The sequence below is a fragment of the Malaclemys terrapin genome, chromosome 6 (assembly GCF_027887155.1).
Source record: "Malaclemys terrapin pileata isolate rMalTer1 chromosome 6, rMalTer1.hap1, whole genome shotgun sequence".
Classification (NCBI taxonomy): Eukaryota; Metazoa; Chordata; order Testudines; family Emydidae; genus Malaclemys; species Malaclemys terrapin.
The window spans coordinates 85,625,628-85,645,707 of NC_071510.1; the positions used below are offsets into that span (position 1 = coordinate 85,625,628).

Sequence of the window (20,080 nt, forward strand, 5' to 3'; positions counted from 1 at the left end):
ACACAATTAGTCCAGTACACAATTTAGGTGTGCTTCTGGATTTCTCATTGATGTTAAGCTGCTGTATAGCAGTGTTCATGCATAACACCTTCTACTGTCTCTGGTTGCCTAGGAGATAGCGGTCTGTTTTGGTGGATGATGATCTGGTCTCAGTTTTTCATCCTTTTGTAACCCCTCCGGCTGTACTCCAGCAGTATTATCTATTCTTGCATCCATTTGTGCACTATATACACTTTGGTATATTCTAGTATAATAAGTAGTCCTCAAGATACCCAAAACAGGAGTAGAATAGATGTTTAAGTCTATTGAAATATCAGATGTATTAGACTGTGAAATAATTTTCAAAGGCAGATGGTGGTAATTGGGATGGACAAAATATAGAAACCGTGATGGATTGTTAATGAATTATGTTGAAGTGTGATATCTTCTCTAATTACAGTATAATTTTCTATATTAATGCTTAAAAAAAACTTGAAACTTGCAGCATGTCTGTCTTACTCCTGGGGGAATTCTGTGCCAAAAAAAAATAAAATTCTGCATACAATACAGTATTTTAAAATTCTGCAAAATCTGCATATTTTATTTACCAGAATATAATCATGACCGTTTCAATTTTGGTAATTTATTGCAAAATACCTGTCAGCAAGTATGACTGTAACAATATGGACAACAAAAAAGATTCAGGATTTTTTTTTTTTTACCAATAGATTCCCTACTAGGCATATTAATACAGAACTTTGAGTAATAATTCATTTAAACTACAATACAGAAATGTAATTCTCACACCCCTCAGAAGCAGTGCAAAGTTTTGGGGGAGTCAGGTAGTAATGGAGAAGCTCAAGGAGAGGGAAGGAGCCTGGGAATAAACCTGGAGAGTAAATGTTGGGTGTGGGTGGGAGAAGTATGGAACAGGTTTTTTGTGGGGATAGTTGGGGAACCTCCCCCATGCAGACTCTGGCTCAATGCTGTCACCCTACTAGCTCCTGTGCAGACCCTGTGGGGTCCCTAGCCCCACCCCCTTCTTGTCCTCATTTAATAATGACTCATTCATTTTGTAATGAGTACCAGTCAAAACAGATGATAAAATGCTCTTAAGCACCACTAGTCTTTTTTGCATTTTTTCTAATCTAGATCAGAACATTCTGAAAGATGCACAACTTTCTTGTATTTCTAACACAGTAAAACTCAAAATACCACAAAAAGGCAGTCTCAAAGTATTGCTTATTATGAAAGCCTTTTTATAGTGAGAATGGGAACAACTTCTGTATTTAAGATTGTATAAATGTTTCCATTCCAACGCCCTGTTTTCAGTGACTGTAATTGAGTTTATCCAGGCTTGGATCTCTACCTAAAAGTGGTAATTTATTTTAAAGTCTGAAGAAAAAAAGTTATTTGGTTTGAGTATGGGATTTGAAAACAATACTTTTGCTACTTTACACATAATATAAATATCATGTGTGTGTTCGTAGACACATACAGAGGTTGGGCCCATGGTAATAGGCACTGTACAAACACACAGAAGGGACAGTCCCTGCCCCCAAAGAACTTAGGGCATGTCTACACTGCAGTATAAGCCAAGGGTTAATAGAAATTGCACCAGCTGACCCATTTTGGGGAACCCTGGGCTTGAGCATCTACATTGTATTTTAACGCTGTGTTAAAACTTTTCTAAACTGTGCTCAAACCTAAGGCTCTGGCATCCACGCCAAAGTGTGCAGACCCAAGTCAAAGTAACCAAATCCCAGAGTCCCTAGCATGTGCCCGTCCCTTCCCTGAAATGTGGCCACTTTATCTCTAGGGACTGTGGTGCACTGTCCGAAAGCTTTACTTCCTGCCCTGCACTTGACCAGGAAGCACTTCACTTTGCGAAAGTCTTGATCAGTTCATTCTCCATTGTAAACCCAAGAGGCTCTCTGATAGTATGCTTGCAGATCAGTGATCAGAAGAGAATGGATTAACGCTGACCTGAGTTGCTGCAGTTTGCAAAGGTGGTGAGGGCAGCTTCCATTTTCAGTACAATAGGTGGCACACTGTTAGGATAGAGAGGAATAAGGAAGTTTTCCATGGGATTGTGAGATACTTCTGGCAGACTCCCAGGACCCGAGTCATGCCGGACTTTGTCTACCTTGTAAAGCAATAGGTCCTGGGTCCTGGCTTAATTGAGCTTGGACCTTTCAGCCCTGCAGTGTCCTGGGACCTGGGGTCTGTTCCCTGGTTAGCAGTGTTAGATGCAAGGAGGGTGGCCTCAAGCACAGGCTTACATTGCAGCGTATATATACTCTCAGTGTCTAAACTGTAGCGTCCAGGACCGTGAACACCATTGTTAAAACAATACTGACCACTTGAAATCTATACTCTGTTTCAAACAATGAGTTTACAGGTAATTTAAGTATTGCACCTGTCCTGATGCCTTCTGGTATTTTTGTCATTTTTACAATCTTTTCTCTATTTTTAAAAATATTTTTCTCTCTGCTCTTGCAATATAAACCCAAACAAAACTATTTGCCATCAAAATAATTGACTCTTCTGGGTAAACAGGAGCGCTAACTACAAACAAGGAGCTGTCAAATGCACAAAATAAACTGGGACAAATAGAGAAGAATAAACTTGATTAAAACAGATTTGTATGCCACTGTAGTGCTGGAGCCATGTCTGTGTCTTTTCCATTTTGACTTTTCTTTGCATTTCTCTTTTCTCATTAAAAAACATTAAAAGCTTAATATTAATAGAATATAATATGCTTGCAAATTTGAATATACAGTCAATGAAAGGTAAAAGGTTAGGTGTCCTAAACGCAATGTTGACTTAGCTACTTTGAATGTAACATACATTAAATTGTACTTGCAATATTCTTATTGGTAGTCACACACATTCTGTATGGATCTTGACCATGTAATATTGTTGCCCTGATATCTGAATATTCAAATTTGAAACCTTACTATCATGTTAATTATTTAATTATATGTTCCCATCATTATATGTGTATGATTGTGCAACTTAACTGATCACAATGCAGCTAGGGATGTCTGAGATGTAAACTGGGTCTTAACAAGACTATCCAGAGTTAGGTAGCATCATTATCTCACCTACCTTGTCTCTCTAGTACCCTGAGACCAACACAGCTACACCATCACTGCAAACTAAACTGTCCAGTCTGTTTGGAAGAAAAAGATGCCACTTTCAAAACACCTCAGAAAATGTCTTTTAAAATTAAAACTAATAGCTAAGTTAGATTAATATTAATTTTCAATGTTCTTCCTTTAAGGCCTTATCGAATTTGAAGAATGCAACACAGCTAGTGCAGTTGAAGGTGAGTTCCTGCAGTAAAGTTGTTGCATAATTTCTTAAATGTCTGCTTAATGTATATCTATATACATAGATATTTTTTTAAATGACGTGTGTGTAAATTAAAAAATGGAACCCAGGTTATGAAGGGTATTCAACACATTAAATAAAACTGCAAGGAGTCCGGTGGCACCTTAAAGACTAAAGATGCATCTGAAGAAGTGAGGTTTTTTATCCAGGAAAGCTTATGCCCAAATAAATCTGTATGTCTTTAAGGTGCCACCGGACTCCTTGTTGTTTTTGTGGATACAGACTAACACGGCTACCCCCTAATACTTGATATTAAATAAAACTGTTACTCTACTTTTAAATCATTTGAAAGGCTAATAAGTAATGGATATTTTTGAGTAATGCATTATTTTTTTAAACATTTTTAAATATTTGTTCAAGAAAACATCCAATACCACTATTTTACAGTCTTACTGTACAATTGCCAAGGGATCAAAATGTTTCTCATAAACAGCTCTACTTTCATCCATAACCATTTGGTTGTGATCCCTGATCTGGCCCTTTGTTTCTAGAATATTGGACCTCAAATGATTGGAAAACTTAACAAGTGTTAAAGTAAGTTGCCAAAACTACAATGGAAGGACAATTGATCAGAGAAGCACCATTTTGAGAACTATAGTCTCACACCACAATAGTAATGGTTTTTAGTTTGATGAGGGACAAGAGAGTGCTTTCTGAAATAGACTAGAAGGAAAATGAATATCAGATCATACACTGAAGAATTATTATTTCTTCAGAGGGGAGGGATTCCATCAGTCTGCGTCCTTTTTATTTTATAATTGGCTGAATTGTAGCTTCCTGATTAAAAGAACTCTAGTTTTCTCAGCCGGGAAATCCCTCTGCTGAATCCATGCACCTAATGTGCTATTAGTAAGGGGAACATTGTCATTTTGTAACGTTGTTTTCAAACTGTCAGAACAGTCGTTGACTTACTGTTCCAGATATCCAGATTATAAAACTGCCTTCCTAAAAACACAGCTTGCTTCAATTAAGAGGATATTTGGGAACACTGGAATAAAAGGCATAGTTTTGCATCCTACCTAGCTGTTCGTGGAGGCATGTAGTCAGTCCCCTATTTTCAGATCTGGGGAAATAGTAGTCAGATTTTCTTCAGCATAAATCCAGGAGAGGAGTAGACGTGGCAATGAGTCTGATATGGTGTCTGATTGAAACTAATTTTGACACATAAGATCATTATAAAATAAAACTTGTAGTAATTATGCTTGTATCATGTACAGTTCAAAGTCAGTTTTACTATGCAGAATGAACAGGAGTACTCGTGGCACCTTAGAGACTAACAAATTTATTAGAGCATAAGCTCTAATCCGAAGAAGTGGGCTGTAGTCCACGAAAGCATATGCTCTAATAAATTGTTAGCCTCTAAGGTGCCACAAGTACTCCTGTTCCTTTTGCGGATACAGACTAACACGACTGCTACTCTGAAACCTGTTACTATGCAGAATGTATTTATTGTTATGATACAAAGGACTTTAACCTTTGGAATAGTTTTTATTCAGTTCCCTCTTTTTGTTGTAAGCATGCTGCAAATCTTTTGACTCCACTAATTTAGTTCCAGGTTTACCATGGAAGTTAGACTGGTTTTCCTCCTGGACTAGTTATTAGGGTTTTGGCAGTTGAATAGACTAGATGGTCTGTGGTATTGCCCATTTCATGCTTGTGATCCTTTATTAATTCAATATAGAAAACTACAATAAGACTCAGTGGTGTCTTCTTATTTTATAAAGCTTTTTTTTTTTTTTTTTTTTTTTTGTAGAAGAATCTTCATGACATTTAATGCTGTATTGTCAGTTTTACCCATTCTCTCTGAAATGTCCACCGTCTTGCATTGGTGTAAATAATATAAGATTATGGATTCATTGAGCAGTATCTATCAAATCAACTGTAAATCTTACATACCCTCTCCCCCAAATTAGTGGGGAGAGGGAATCAAAAAAAAAACTGAGCCATTAAAAAAAAACATATATTGAAAACAAAGCATTGAAGGTGGACATAAATGTTATACAGAGTATTGTGTTCATAAATGTATTATCTATATTGTTAAATATAAATTCATCTTGGTGGTCTTCTAATGATAAACATTTGTTCTGTAGGGATCAAACCAAGGAAAAGAAAGGCATTTGGTTTATCAGGAATAATTAAGAAAGAAAAAGATGCAGAATCTGTGTAAGTAGATTTCAAACCCGGAGCATTCAGTCCTAAATGAAAATGGAACAGCGTAATTGTGGAGATAAATATTTAGCTAATGTTTGTGACAAGAAATAATTTTACAAGTGACGTTTAAAGGCACACCATTAACTTGAAAAGGATCTTTTTCCCTGAAAAATGTGTTCCTCTTTTAGATGCAGGTAACACACCTAGGATTACTGTAACTGAAAGAAGTTAGTGGGGGAAAGATTTTGTTTTGTTTATTTTGTGCATTTGACAGTACTTTGTGTGTTTCATTGTGTGCTCTGCATAGGTAGTTAGACATCTTTGTCCTACAAATCGTTAAGCACCTGAGTAACTTTACTCACTAGAGTAGTTCCACATAAGTCAAGGGTTCTACACACTTGAGTAAAGGTGTGTGTGCCTAAGTATTTGCAGGATCAGGGCCTTAGTTTCTCTCTTTCTGAAAAGACCCTTATAAGCAACAAGAGAAGAGCAGAATAACCTTTAAACTTTTTTTCAAGGGAATTGTTTTATCAATATCAGGAATTAAAGGATGTTCTATCAGAAAGTGCATTTTAAAAAAATTCAAGTTGGCGATATCCCTTTAAGTATGAGATAATTATAACTCGTACATTTCAAAGTGTTTGGCATGTGAAGTTTCTAGAAGCATAGGAAAATAAAATTTTATTTTGGAATGAGACAACGAATTTTCTTTTGAAAAAATTTGAATTCATAAATATTTGCTGTGTGTTTATAAGCAAAAAACTCGAAGCCTTTTTAGACAAAAATTCTGTACAGTTTAAAAAATGTTGACAGAGCAAGTAGATGAAAATTTTATGTACAACCAGACATATGTAAAATTGTTGCCAACATATGTTGTGCCTTCCTTTCATCTACTTTCTTGTAAAATAGCCATTTTGATTCCATTTAGCTTTCTTGTGTGAATGGGGTTACCCAAGTTCTGTAGTTATTAATCCTCCTTGAATTTTTTGCCAATAGAATTATATTTTGACCTTAACTATGGTTTATTACTCAAACTAATCTCAGATTTCATATTACTCAATTGTTAAGTTAGCTTGTTCTCAAACCAGGAATCTCATTCCCTTGAAAAAACAATGAGGAATCCTTGTGGACCTTAGAGACTAACAAATTTATTTGGGCATAAGCTTTTGTGGGCTATAACCCACTTCATCAGATGCATGGAGTAGAAAATACAGTAAGCAGGTATAAATATACAGCACATGAAAAGGTGGGAGTTGCCTTGCCAAGTGGGGGATCAGTGCTAACGAGGCCAGTTCAATTAGGGTGGATATGGCCATTCTCAACAGTTGACAAGAAGGGGTGAATATCAAAAGAGGGGAAATTATTTTTTGTAGTGACCCAGCCACTCCCAGTCTTTATTCAGGCCTAATTTGATGGTGAACAGTCTTCTTATCTGAGTAGGGTGACCAGACAGCAAGTGTGAAAAATCGGGACAGGGGGTGGGGTGTAATAGCAGCCTATATAAGAAAAAGACCCAAAAATCGGGACTGTCCCTATAAAATCAGGACATCTGGTCACCCTATATCTGAGCCTCCCAAAAGCTCCTAAGCAGGTTTCTGAGGCCTGGTCTACGCTATGGGGGTTAGGTTGAATTTAGCCGCGTTAGGTCGATTTAAAAATGAATGCGTCCCCACAACCAACCCCGTTCTGTCGACCTAAAGGGCTCTTAAAATCAACTTCTGTACTCCTCCCCGGCGAGGGGAGTAGCGCTAAAATCGGCTTTGCTGGGTCGAATTTGGGGTAGTGCGGATACAATTCAACGATATTGGCCTCCGGGAGCTATCCTGGAGTGCTCCGTTGTGACTGCTCTGGACAGCACTTTGAACTATGATGCACTAGCCAGGTACATAGGAAAAGCCCCGGGAACTTTTAAATTTCATTACCTGTTTGGTCAGCGTGGCGAACTCAGCAGCACAGGTGACCATGCAGTCCCCCCAGAATCGTAGAGCGTAGAATGTTTCTACATTCCCCCTATCATCTCCGTCCCTGAGGATATTGCAGATTAGAAGGTGGAAAAAACGCACTCACGATGACATGTTTTCCGAGCTCACGCAGTCCTCTTGCACTGATAGGGCACAGCTTAATGCATGGAAGCATTCAGTGGCAGAGGCCTGGAAAGAAGTGAGCGCAAAGAGCGGAGGCAGGACGCGATGCTGAGGCTAATGGGGTAGCAAACGGACATGATGAAGCGTTTGTTGGAGCTGCAGGAAAGCCAACAAGAGCATAGACCCCCACTGCAACCACTATATAACTGCCTACCCTCCTCCCCATTTCCATAGTCTCCTCACCCAGATGCCCAAGAATGCGGCGGGGGAGGCTCCGGCCCAGCCACTCCACTCCAAAGGATGGCCAAGCAACAGAAGGCTGTCATTCAAACAGTTTGATTTTTTGTGTGGCTACAATAAGCAATGTGGCCTTGTCCTTCCTTCCTCCTCCCACCCCACCCAGGCTACCTTGTCCGTTCTCTCTTTTTTTTTTTTTAATTAAGAAAGAATGCATGGTTTCAAAACAATAGTTACTTTATTTCAAAGGGGGAGGGTGGTTGGCTTACAGGGAATTAAAATCAACAAAAGGGGCGGGTTTGCATCAAGGAGAAACACACACAACTGTCACACCGAAGCCTGGCCAGTCATGAAACTGGTTTTCAAAGCCTCTGTGCGCAGCACACCTTGCTGTGCTCTTCTAATCGCCCTGGTGTCTGGCTGCTCAAAATCGGATGACAGACGATTTGCCTCAACCTCCCACCCCGCCATAAACGTCTCCCCCTTACTCTCTCAGATATTATGGAGCACACAGCAAGCAGCAATAACAATGGGAATGTTGGTTGCGCTGAGGTCTGACGAATAGCACCAGTGAGCTTTTAAACATCCAAAGGCACATTCTACCACCATTTGCACTTGCTCAGCCTATAGTTGAACTGCTCCTTACTACTGTCCAGGCTTCATGAACGGATCCCCCGAGCTCGTCGCTGGCGAGCAGGAGAGCAGAGTTGCAGGGGAAGTGATGGAGCCGTACACCATGCCCTGGAGGTTGCTAGGAGCTGGGCAGGGAAGACGTTCCCAGAACCCCCGGACACATTACATGTCTGACAAGGACAGTTACCAGTCCTACTGCACTGTCTGCTGCCAGCAGCACCCAGGAGGACCAGTACGGATCCCCCAAGCTCATCGCTGGGGAGCAGGAGAGCAGAGTTGCAGCAGAAGCGGTGAATGACGACGGTTAGCAGTCCTACTGCACCATCTGCTGTGAAGGCAAGGAGCTGCTGCTGTGTAGCAATGCCAGCTGCTGCAGGTGCTTCTGTGTCGAATGCTTGGAGGTCTGGGTAGGGTAAGATACCTCAGCCAAGACAAAAGAGCAAGAGCCCTGGAACTGTTATGTGTGTCAACCACAGAAGTGCTATGGGGTGTTGCAGTGCCAACTGGACTGGAATGTACAGCTGCAAGACTTCTTCACCAGCGACAAAGGACAGGAATATGATGTACCTAAAATCTAAAAAGGCCCACACATTTCCCAGAGTCAGTACCCTTGATAACAGAACGTCAATGATTGCATTGGCTACTTGGATCACAGTAGCCCCCACATTAGACTTGCCCACAACAGCAGCGATGACGGTGAGCTGAGCAGGCTCCATGCTTGCCATGGTATGGCGTCTGCACGGGTAACTCAGGAAAAAAGGTGCAAAACGATTGTCTGCCGTTGCTTTCATGGAGGGAGGGGCAACTGACGACATTGTCCCGGGTGGTTTTGGGAACATGTTTTTGCCCCATCAGGCATTGGGAGCTTAACCCAGAATTCCAATGGGCGGCAGAGACTGCGGGAACTGTGGGATAGCTACCCACCATGCACCGCTCCGTAAGTCAATGCTAGCCATGGTAGTGAGGACTCACTCCACCGACTTAATGCGCTTAGTGTGGACATACGCAATCGACTGTATTAAAATCAATTTCTAAAAATCAACTTCTATAAAATCGACCTAATTTTGTAGTGTAGACATACCCTGAATGTGACATCTCTTTCCAGCCTCACCAGAGTCAACTGTTGGAAACTTCAATCTGCTTCTCCATTTAAGAAGCCTGTTGAAGGACAGTAGGCAGAACTTAGAAGATGACATTTAGCTTATTCAGTCCTTTTAAACCCCTTATTTCCTGCTCTCCTATTGGCATTGAAATCTATGGTTTCCTTGAGGACTAGAATTACATAATTTTTAACTACATAATTTGAGTATGAGGTCAGAAGGGACCATTATTGTCCTCTAGTTTGACCTCCAATATAACACAGGCCATAGATTTTTCATTGGTGATTCCTGCATCAAAGCCATTAGCAAGACATCCAGTTTTTATGTAGATTTCAAGTGATGGAGAATCCACTGCATATCCTGGAAATAAATCATATTTCTAAAGTGGTGATTAATCCAGTGGTTAATTGCCATCATTCTTTTTTTTTTTTTACGGTGTCATATTCCTAGTCCGTATTTGTCTAGTTTTAGCTTCTAACCATTGGATCTTGTTGTGTCTTTATGCCTTTGTCTGCTAGATTAAAGAGATCTGTACTATCAGAAATCTTCTCTTCGAATCACCTCTAATCTCTTTGTTCAGATAAACAGATTGAGCTTCTTTGGCCTTTCACTGTAAGGCAGCTTTTTCCAGACCTCATGTCATTCTTGTGGCACTTTTCTGAACCCTTTCCAATTTATCAAGTCCTTTTTACACCATGGACACCAGAACTGGAAAATGGTATTCCAGTAATGGTCTCAGTAATGCTATATGCCATTGTCATAAACAGATAGTTAAGGATTCATGCCTCTTTTACCTGTAAAGGGTTAAGAAGTTCACCTAGCCTAGCTGACACCTGACCAGAGGAACCCATGGGAGGGCAAGATGGTTCAAAAGGAAGGAAGGAAGTTCCCTTTGTCTGTTTTCACTTTGGACTGGAGTGGGAAAGCTCCAGAATTCAGCCTCTTATTAAGTAGTGAGTATTAGTGAAGGAAATAAATAGGTTTATGTTTATTTCTTTGTAACCTGTCTTGTGCAATTAGAGGAATAGTCAAATTGGGTATTTGGGTATTTTTTGTGTAAGTTTTTGCCCAGGGGAACATCCTCTGTGTTTGGAATCTGTTGTCTGTGAGAGTAGCTGGTATGCTAATCTCTCCCAGAGGGTTTTCTTTTACCTTTCTTTTCTTTAATTAAAAGCCTTTTTTAATAACCTGATTGATTTTTCCTTGTTTTTAGATCCAAGGGGTTGGATCTGGATCCACCAGGAGTTGGTGGGAGAAAGGAGGGGGGATGGTTAATTTCTCCTTGTTTTAAGATCCAAGGGGTTTGGATCTGTGTTCACCAGGAAATTGGTGAAGTCTCTCAAGACTACCCAGGGAAGGGAATTAGTGCTTGGGAGTGGTGGCAGCCAGACCAGATCTAAGCTGTTAATTGAGCTTAGAGCTTCTCATGCAGGTCCCCACATCTGTACCCTAAAGTTCAGAGTGGGGAAGGAACCTTGACAGCCATGAAAATAACACCTCCCTAATTCTACTCTCTGTTCCCCTACTTATACATCCAAACATTGCATCTGCTTTCTTAGCCACCACATTGCTCTTTAGTTGGTTATCCAGCATGATGCCTACATCTTTTTCTGAGTTACTGATTTTCCAAAATACAGTCTTCCATCCTGCAAATGTGACCTCCAATTTTGGTTCCTAGTTTTGTGACCTTATATTTCGCTTTATTAAAACACATGTTCTTGTGAGCCCATCTTACCATGCCATCTCAGATAATTCTGTTGAACTGACCTGTGCTTATCATTATTTACCACTCTACCAGTTTTTGTATCCTCTATAAACTTTACCAGCAATGTTTTCTTCTAGCTCATTAAGGAAGATATTGAATAGTATTGGGCCAGGAACATAGCCCTGTGAGACCTCACAGAGCTGCCTTCACTGTACGATGATTCCCCATTTACACTTTCATTTTGAGATCTACCAATCAGATTTTAACCCTTTTAATATATGATCATTGATTTTGTATGAATCTTCATTCTAGTTTGCTTCCAGTAGTTTCTAATCCTTCTTGTTTATGGATCATCTTTTGTTTGTATAGTTCAGGTGATTTTTTTTTTTTTTTTTTTTTTTTTAATATCAAATGGTGTAAAACTTAGTTCTCATGTCTTGAGGCACATGGGAGAAATCAGGTGAGCCTTCCATTTGAGCTATCACTTGCACTTTCTTTTTTTTAAAATAGTCTTGCCTGATGCTGCTACCTTAGCTAGGCCAACAAAGAGGTAAAATGTACGTGAATTAAAAACTTGTACGCAGACCCTGTATTCCTGTGTTCTTTTTAGAAAGACACCTCATTCTAAGTTGTTTCTTAAGGTGATATTGGAATTCCACATTAATGGTTCAGTTTCTTTGCAAGTTTTTTTCCGTCATTCATGAAGAGATTATCTATAGGTTGGATGTCTGAATTAACTGTTTGGCCTATCAAAGCTACGTCTGTTATCAATTTTATTATTCTTTCTATTTGTCATAAATACAGCTGTCTTTAAGAAATAATTAACAAAATATTCATTTACAGTGGCATTTCCTATTTGATTTTTGATGGTGCAGGTTACAGAAGGCCTGTGTACTGATTCAATATTCAGGTGTTTAGTTAAGAGTAGCTCCAGCTTGCATTTATCAGTTGTCTTGGAGAATTTCATGTCTGGTCACTTGGACTGACTTTCATTTTTGAAAACATTACTGTTTGAATCCAGAAACTACAACGGAATCTGTTTACAATCCCATAGCAAGCATTCACAAATACTAAACACCTACCAAGTGCTTTTTTGGAAACTTTTTATTCTTGAAGAGGTGATTTTTATTTTATTTTTTTTAGTGAGCCTTTGTGGTGGTGATCTGTCTTATTACTTGTTGGTATATGGACCAGTTCTTATAATGCAACTCAAGTCTATTTATGACTCCAAGGCCCACACGGTTCTTGGACATGATCTAAAAGAGTGAAATTATGGAAGAGAGAAACTCTAAACTCCATTAGCCTAGTCATAATTGTTTCTAGAACAGGTTATTATCCAAATGAGTGAATTTTTTTATATGGACAGTTTCATTAGTATTGTTGACAGGGTTTTTCTGCATGTGCACATCATCTGCATAGACCTGATACTCTCAAATTACATAAATCTACACAAAATTGTTAAACATTTTCCTTAAACCCAGAACAATGTGGGAATTCACAGATATAACTTAAAATCCAGGCTGGCACTCCTGCCTTAACTCATTCCATTATATTTTTTTCTTTTTTGCACCATGGCGTGAGTTAAGGCTGGAATGTCAGCTTTGATTTTCAGCATTTATGTGAATTTCCTTGCTTTGGTGGACTCAGCTTAAACCTTCAGGTACTTTATTTTCTTTGCAGCTGAATAAAGAGAATTCACTTAATTAATATTAATGTCAGTCAAATAAAACAATGTTAATGTTGCTTTTTAGGAGTTGTGTGCAAAGGGATGGGTTGTAAGCAAATTAAAAACTACTAAAGGAGATTCCAAAATTGTATTAAAAAATACTTCTCTATCTGTGCATTTTTGATAGTTACACATTTTTTCTCTATTTTTTTTTTTTTTTTTTTACAGGGAATGTCCAGATGCAGATTCAGTTGTAAGTAGACTTATTTCCTACACAAGTGTGTAATCTTAACTTTGTCAGGGGCTAAAATTTAGTCAACTGACTTACCTTCTGGTATGACAAAGCAAAGTACTATTCTGTTCTAATGTCTTAATTGGAGTGTCTCTACAGTAGTTATTTTTACCAAGTTTGCAGACAGAATTTTTTAAATCTGTAATACGTTTATATTTCATAGAAACTTTAATTTTTAAACAAGACACTTTAACCATTTGTAAATTATTTTGGAAGTTTAATAGGTACTTAATGGAGTAAACACTTGTAATGCTCTTGTAAGATCCTAGCCCTGCATTGTCATCTGCCCTTAACAATTTCTGTGCCCTTGCAGAGCCCTGTTGACTTCAGTAGGTTCCATTTGGCTTCAACAATTTATTCACATGGATGACAGTATAGGTTCGGAGACTAAATTTGTAAATGTCTGAAATTTATATTAAATTTGTTCACTCATTGGCATGATAGATACAGCTTTATTTTTGTGCAACTGTTACACTATAAATGGAGCTGAGAGGAGTGAATTTTATAGTTTCACTTTCAACTTTGAAGATGTAGCAGTTCTAAATTAAACACTGGATTCAGTACTTTTCTCTTTCATGTTGGCAAAATTAATGGTGCCACTTTTGAACCTCTTGCAATTTGCTCTCTGCTCAATCTTTCTGCGAAGATGATTTTTTAATTGCAGTTATCTCAACGAGGAGAGTGGGTGAGTTGACAACCCTGGTGTCAAGTCCTTTTTATGCAGTTTTCCACAAGTTTAAAGTTTATCTCCACCCTCATCCTAAATTCCTAACAAAGATGGTCTCCAATTTTTGCCATAACCAGGCAGTTCATTTGCCGACTTTCTTTCCAAAGGCTTACGCTCAGAGAGTTGAAGAAAAACTTCCATTCATTAGAAGTGAAAAGAACTTTAGTTTTCTATCTGGACTGCACTAAGTCCTTTATGTCTTCAACACAGCTCTTGTTGTGATAGCAGACAGAGTGAAAGGCCGTCTTGTTTCCACTCAGAAAATTTCATCCTGGGTTTCTGCATGCATTCATTTGTGCTACCTGTTGGCTAATGTTACTTCACCGCGAGAGTGTTGGCACATTCAACTAGGGTGCATGCAGCATCAGCAGCTTTTCTAGTGCAAGTACCTATTATGGGCATTTGCAGAGCGGCAACTTGGTCATCAGTGCACACGTTTGCTTCTCATTATGCTATAGCCAGTCAGTTCAGGACAGTACCTCTTTTGAATGTGTTCTTCTCCAGTCTCTGCTCAAGTGGACTCCAAGCACACCTCCAAGTTAATCTGCTTGTGAATCACCTATAGTGGAATGGATATGTGCAATCACTCAAAGAAGAAATGGTTATCTATGTTTCCATAACTGTTCTTCAAGATGTGTTGCACATGTCCATTCCATGACCTGCCCTCCTTCCCCACCCTTATCAATGTCTATCTGGTAAAAAGCAAGTGAGAGGATTGGGTGTGGCTCCACCCCCATATACCAACATGCAGTGGCACGCTACAGCAGAGGGCCCTCAAGCTGCCCTGATGTGTATTGCTTAGGGAAAAAGACATCCGACAACTGTGCATGGGGTGCACAAATCTCTACAGTGGAAAGGACAGGTGCAACACGTCTCAAAGAACAACAGTTACAGAAAGGTAGTTAACTGTTTCTTCCATGTGGTATATACCTCATGTATTGGTTGTTACATCAGAAAGATTTCTCTTGGTATTTTGTATATGCTTAGTTAGTTATAGGTGGTGGTAGTAGTACCCTTAGCATTAGATTACTTAGTTTAGTAGTTACGTAGTTGGTTTTTCTCTGGTCCAATGTCTTCACCAGGTTTCAAGCACCTCCCCTCCTGTGGAGTAGCTGTCCCCAGTAGTAATCCCCATATTCTGTGCTTATTGTTCCTAGGAGTGGGGCATATTAAAAGAACTCAATTTGCCTGCCCTTCAAAAAGGTGATGCAAGTGGCTAGAGACTTACATCTGAAGCTGCATCTTATGGAGTGAGTCATGAGGCCTGCTATAGCCCTGGGATTAGATTGTCTGGCCCCTCAGTGAGCTTCGGTGCTGCCAGGAAACTCTGACTCTTCAAGGAGAAGACTGTTCTTTCGTCTCCTCCTCCAAGAAAGAAGGCTCATAAAACTGACCACAGTCACTCCAAGACTTGGGGAGATGTTTCCTCTAAGAGGAGTGCTGACTGGCACTGGGTTTCCTTGAGTACTCAGAATAGAGCAGGGCTCTCTATCCACTTGCTGGTACCAAGGTGAGATCATTCCAGCACCATACCATTGACTCTGGTACCATTTGTGGGGGCGGCTATTGAGTCTGGTATCGACCATGTTGCTCTTAGCACCAACTATATCGAGTCCACAGCCTTATCAAGCTGACAGAGATTTAATCTCCCTTTCTGTGCTGGACTCATCTGTGATATAGGAGTCATCAGCTGTGGTGGTGTCTTCTGTGGTCCTGGGACCATCTGGTTTGATTGCCCCAGAAAATGGGCTATTGCAGGTGTCCTCTCTGGCACCACTTAAAATCCAGACTGCACAGACAATATAAGTTCCTGTATCAGCACCAAGACATCCATTGTCCGTGCCGATTTAGTGTTTCTCACTGGAGACAGTGTCAGCTTCTATAGCCCCAATGCTGGCCAGAGCTACAGTTTTGGTAGCAGCTTCTTCTTTGATACCAACATCCTTTCTGGTACTAGGTGTTAGTGCTGCCTCTATGATGCTGCCACTACTCAAGGCATCAGCTTCTCTACCTGCATAGGCACCAATGCGACCCACATACTGGGCTTCAGATGAGTCAGAGCATATGATGGCTCCACCAGAGGTGGCTCCTCTGTTCCCTTTGGACTATTTGGAAGGTTCCTTGCATTCAAGTTCAGAATCATTTTCCACTTCTCTGTCCAGGCACTGAGCTCAAAAGTCTTTGATATCTCAGGGGAGCACATCAGTACCAGGATCGATATGTTCTCTCAGTAGAAAGTGTGGTTCTTGGCCCAGTTTCTACTGGCCAGCAATGCCATATCCCTTTCTTCTGTGGCATTCATGGAACCATTGGGATTCCCTCGATTTTTAAGGTCTCTGTCCTTGGCTTACTGTGGTCACTGAACTCTCCTGCTGTCTTGTCTCCTGGCCCACCTACACTGGAAATGCATATGGAGGTTGTTCAGTCTAAGCAATTATTGCAGGAGCAAGCAGAATCACAGCAGATCCCATTGGCCCTGCTTCCTCCTTCCCCATCTTCACCGGATGATTCAGCTATACCAGATTCCTCCTCTTCTGTGCCTGATGACTTTCAGTCATATTAAGATCTGCTATGGCGAATGGCTACTGCATTCAGGCAGAATTTGTTCAGGACAGTACCTGTAGGTTGGTAGACATTCTCCAGTTGTTGGCTCCAGGGAGGATAGTTTTCCCTTAAAATAAAGTGCTTTTGGAACCTGCAAAGACTTTGTGGCTTGCCCTCGCTTCCTTACTGCCTACAACGAAGCATATTGATGAGCAGTGTTATGTCCCTAATGCAGGGTTTCAAGCACTTCTACTTACATCCAGCCCCTCACTCTCTTGTTGTAACAGCTGCAAATGAGAGATTGTGACAGGATATTTAAGAGACTGCTTAAAGGAAAAGAGTCTAAATAGTTGGATTTGATGGGAAGAAAAATGTATTTGACTTTGTTTTTACAAATGCGCATTGCTAATCAGCAGGCACTGTTGTCAGAATATGATAAAATTACCAGAATCCTCCAAGAAAGAATTTAAGGTTTTCATGGCTGAAGGTCGTTTAGTGGGAAAGATGTCATTGCAGTCAACACTGGATGTGGCAGATTTCTCCTCCAGGATTATGGCCTCAGATGTAACCGAGAAGAGCTTCGTAGTTACAGAACTCTGGCAGAGCTCCCAAGGTTCAACGGAGGTGTAGCAGAGGACCTACATTTTGATGGTTATTTTTTTGTTTTCAGAAAAGATGGATGAGACACTACAGTCTTTTAAGGACTCTCAAGTTACTTTATGTTCGCTGGGGGTTTATACCCATGATTAAGAGATGGCATTATGGAGGGCGGCAGCAGCATCAATACCAACAGTATTCCCAGTGATGTTACAGGCAGTCAGCTTATGCTGCTAGACAGCAGGACTTCTACAGAAAGAACCATAAATCACAGAGAAGAAGGCCTTCTGGTTCTAATTTCAACCAGCCTGCCCATCCTCCATCAGCTTTAGATAAGCAGTCAATTTGATGCTCGTATCAAGGGCAGCTTACCAGTTGTCAATTTCTACACCAGTTCCTCTCCATTTGGAGACACTGTTCCACTTCTACAGTGCTTGGGAAACAATAACTACATACAAATGTGTCGTAAGCACTGTGGGATTGGCGGTTATGTTATCCATTTCCCATCTATCCCCCCTATCTGGTCCGTTTTAGGGACCCATCTCACAAGTCACTGCTCCCATAGCTGATCCAGACTGCACTTCTGGAGCCATAGAGGAACTTCCCCTTCAGCATTGGGGAAAGGGATTCTACTCTGTTACCTTTTTTGATCCCCAAGTCCAGTATGAGACCTATTCTGGACTCAACAACTACACCTCTACCCCAATATAACACGACCGGATATAACACGGTAAAGCAGCGCTCCGGAGGTGAGAGGGGCTGCACGCTCCAGCGGATCAAAGCAAGTTCGATACAACACAGTTTCACCTATAACATGGTAAGATTTTTTGGCTCCCGAGGACAGCGTTATATCGGGGTAGAGGTGTATATAAGATTCTGCATGGTAACCTTAGCTACAATTCTCCTCGCATTAGATCACCATGACTATTTGCAGCCTTTGATCTTCAGTATGCCTACTTTCATGGGGCAATTTTCCCAAGCCACAGGAAGTTACTGAGATTCGTAGTAGCAGGCCAACATTACCATTACACAATACTCCCCTTTGCCCTCTTATCAGCCACACATGTATTTACTAAATGCATGACAGTAATGGCAGCCTGTCTCAGGAGGATGAGAATTCACATCTTGCCATACGTAGAAGATTGGCTAGTGAGGAACAAGTCCGAGGAACAAGTCCTCTGTCATGTCCAGTTCATGTCGGATCTCTTTGATCGGCTAAGGTTGAATTTGAACAAGACAAAGTCAGCAGTAATTCCAATGCACAAAATAAACTTCATTGGGCCCTATTAGACTCTTTGAGTTTAAGGATCTTTCTCCCACAAGAACATTTCCAAACAAATTGTTGCCTGTGTCTGTCCCTCCAATCTCACACTTCAACTACAGTCCATGTACATCTGAGTTTAGTAAGCCATATGGCCTATTAACACTTATATAGTCCAGCATGTGAGATTGTGCCTTCGTCCTCTTCAATCATGGTTGAAGTTGCTCTGTCATCCGAGTTGTCCTTCATTGGACAAGCTTGTCCAAGTGCCACTGGTGATTCTGGAGTCCCTACAGTGATGGGCAGAACAGAGCATGTATGAGAAGGTGTTCCCTTCCTTCCCTGACAAGCCCTATATTTACTGATGCCTCCACAATAAATTGGGAGGCAAGTCTAGAGAAATTGAAAATTCAGGCTTTGTGGACAAAACAGGAAGTTTCCCTACATATCAGCATCCTGGAGCTTCAAGTGGTTGACAAAGCGTGCCAGGCCTTTCGGGCTCAGATCGACGGCACAGCGGTTCACATACTTACCAACAGTATCACCGCAGTGTATTATGTCAACAAGCAGGGAGAAGCACACTCCAACCAGCTCTATAAGGAAGCGATAAAGTTTTGTCACTTTTGCATCTAGGAAGATATTATTCCCACAGCTCCACGCTTACTAGGTGCTCAGAATTGGTTGTCCGATCACCTCAATAGGAGTTTCTCCGAGTCATAAATGGTTCCTGAAAAGCAGTGTGCTGAGGTCCCTTTTCAAAGAATGAGGCATTCCGACAGTTGACCTGTTTACAGCAAAAGACAAAAAAGAAATGCAGTCAGTTTTGCTCTCGAGTGGATCTCAGTACCAACTCATTCATTGATGCCTTCCATTTGAATTGAGAATTGGCCCTAATGTATGCCTTCCCCCGATACCACTCATTCTTAAACTGAAGCTGGAACATGCCAACCTGATACTCATTGCACCAGCTTGGCTGAGACAATGTTGGTTCTCCGACCTTCAGGGACAGGCAGCCGAAGGCAGCACGCGAGCTGATTTTCAGTGGCACTCATACTGCCCGGGTCCTGGCCACCGGTCCAAGGGGCTCTGCATTTTAATTTAATTTTAAATGAAGCTTCTTAAACATTTTAAAAACCTTATTTACTTTTCATACAACAATAGTTTAGTTATATATTATAGACTTATAGAAAGAGACCTTCTAAAAACGTTAAAATGTATTACTGGCACGCAAAACTTTAAATTAGAGTGAATAAATGAAGATTCGGCAGACCACTTCTGAAAGGTTGCCTACCCCTGGTCTATTCAATCTCTCAGATCTCTTCTCTCATTCCTGACCTGCTGACACAACATTATAATCTGATCCAGCATCCAGCACTGGGCCGTCTGCACCTAATGGCATGGATGCTGCATGAGGAGGAAGAACAATGTTTGCAAGCAGTGCAGTGGCAAGTCCTATTTAATGGTAAAAAACCTTCTATTAGGTCTTCCTATTTGGCTAAGTGGAAGTGTTTTTTCGTTTGGTCTTTAGTTTGGCGAATTTGGCTGATGCTACCATGTATTCAAGACATTTTGGATTACCTGTTACATCTTAAGTCCTCAAGTCTGTCACTCAGCGAATTGAGGGTCCGCTTACCAATGATCTCAGCGTTTCATCCTCCAGTCCGAGAGAAGTTGGTATTTTCCAATTCCATGATAGTTAGATTTCTAT

The 20,080-nt window shown here is 40.6% G+C and overlaps 1 protein-coding gene across 2 annotated transcripts in view; it reads left to right on the forward strand.

Moving 5' to 3' along the window:
- The window catches only part of FCHO2 (FCH and mu domain containing endocytic adaptor 2), a 227,181-nt gene that overhangs the window by 121,312 nt on the left and 85,789 nt on the right, over positions 1 to 20,080 (forward strand). For both annotated transcript variants that reach the window (XM_054033090.1, XM_054033091.1), the window contains exons 9-11: positions 3,266 to 3,310; positions 5,466 to 5,538; positions 13,180 to 13,204. In XM_054033090.1, coding sequence (XP_053889065.1) covers positions 3,266 to 3,310; positions 5,466 to 5,538; positions 13,180 to 13,204 — 143 coding nt within the window. The remainder of the gene's footprint in view (positions 1 to 3,265; positions 3,311 to 5,465; positions 5,539 to 13,179; positions 13,205 to 20,080) is intronic.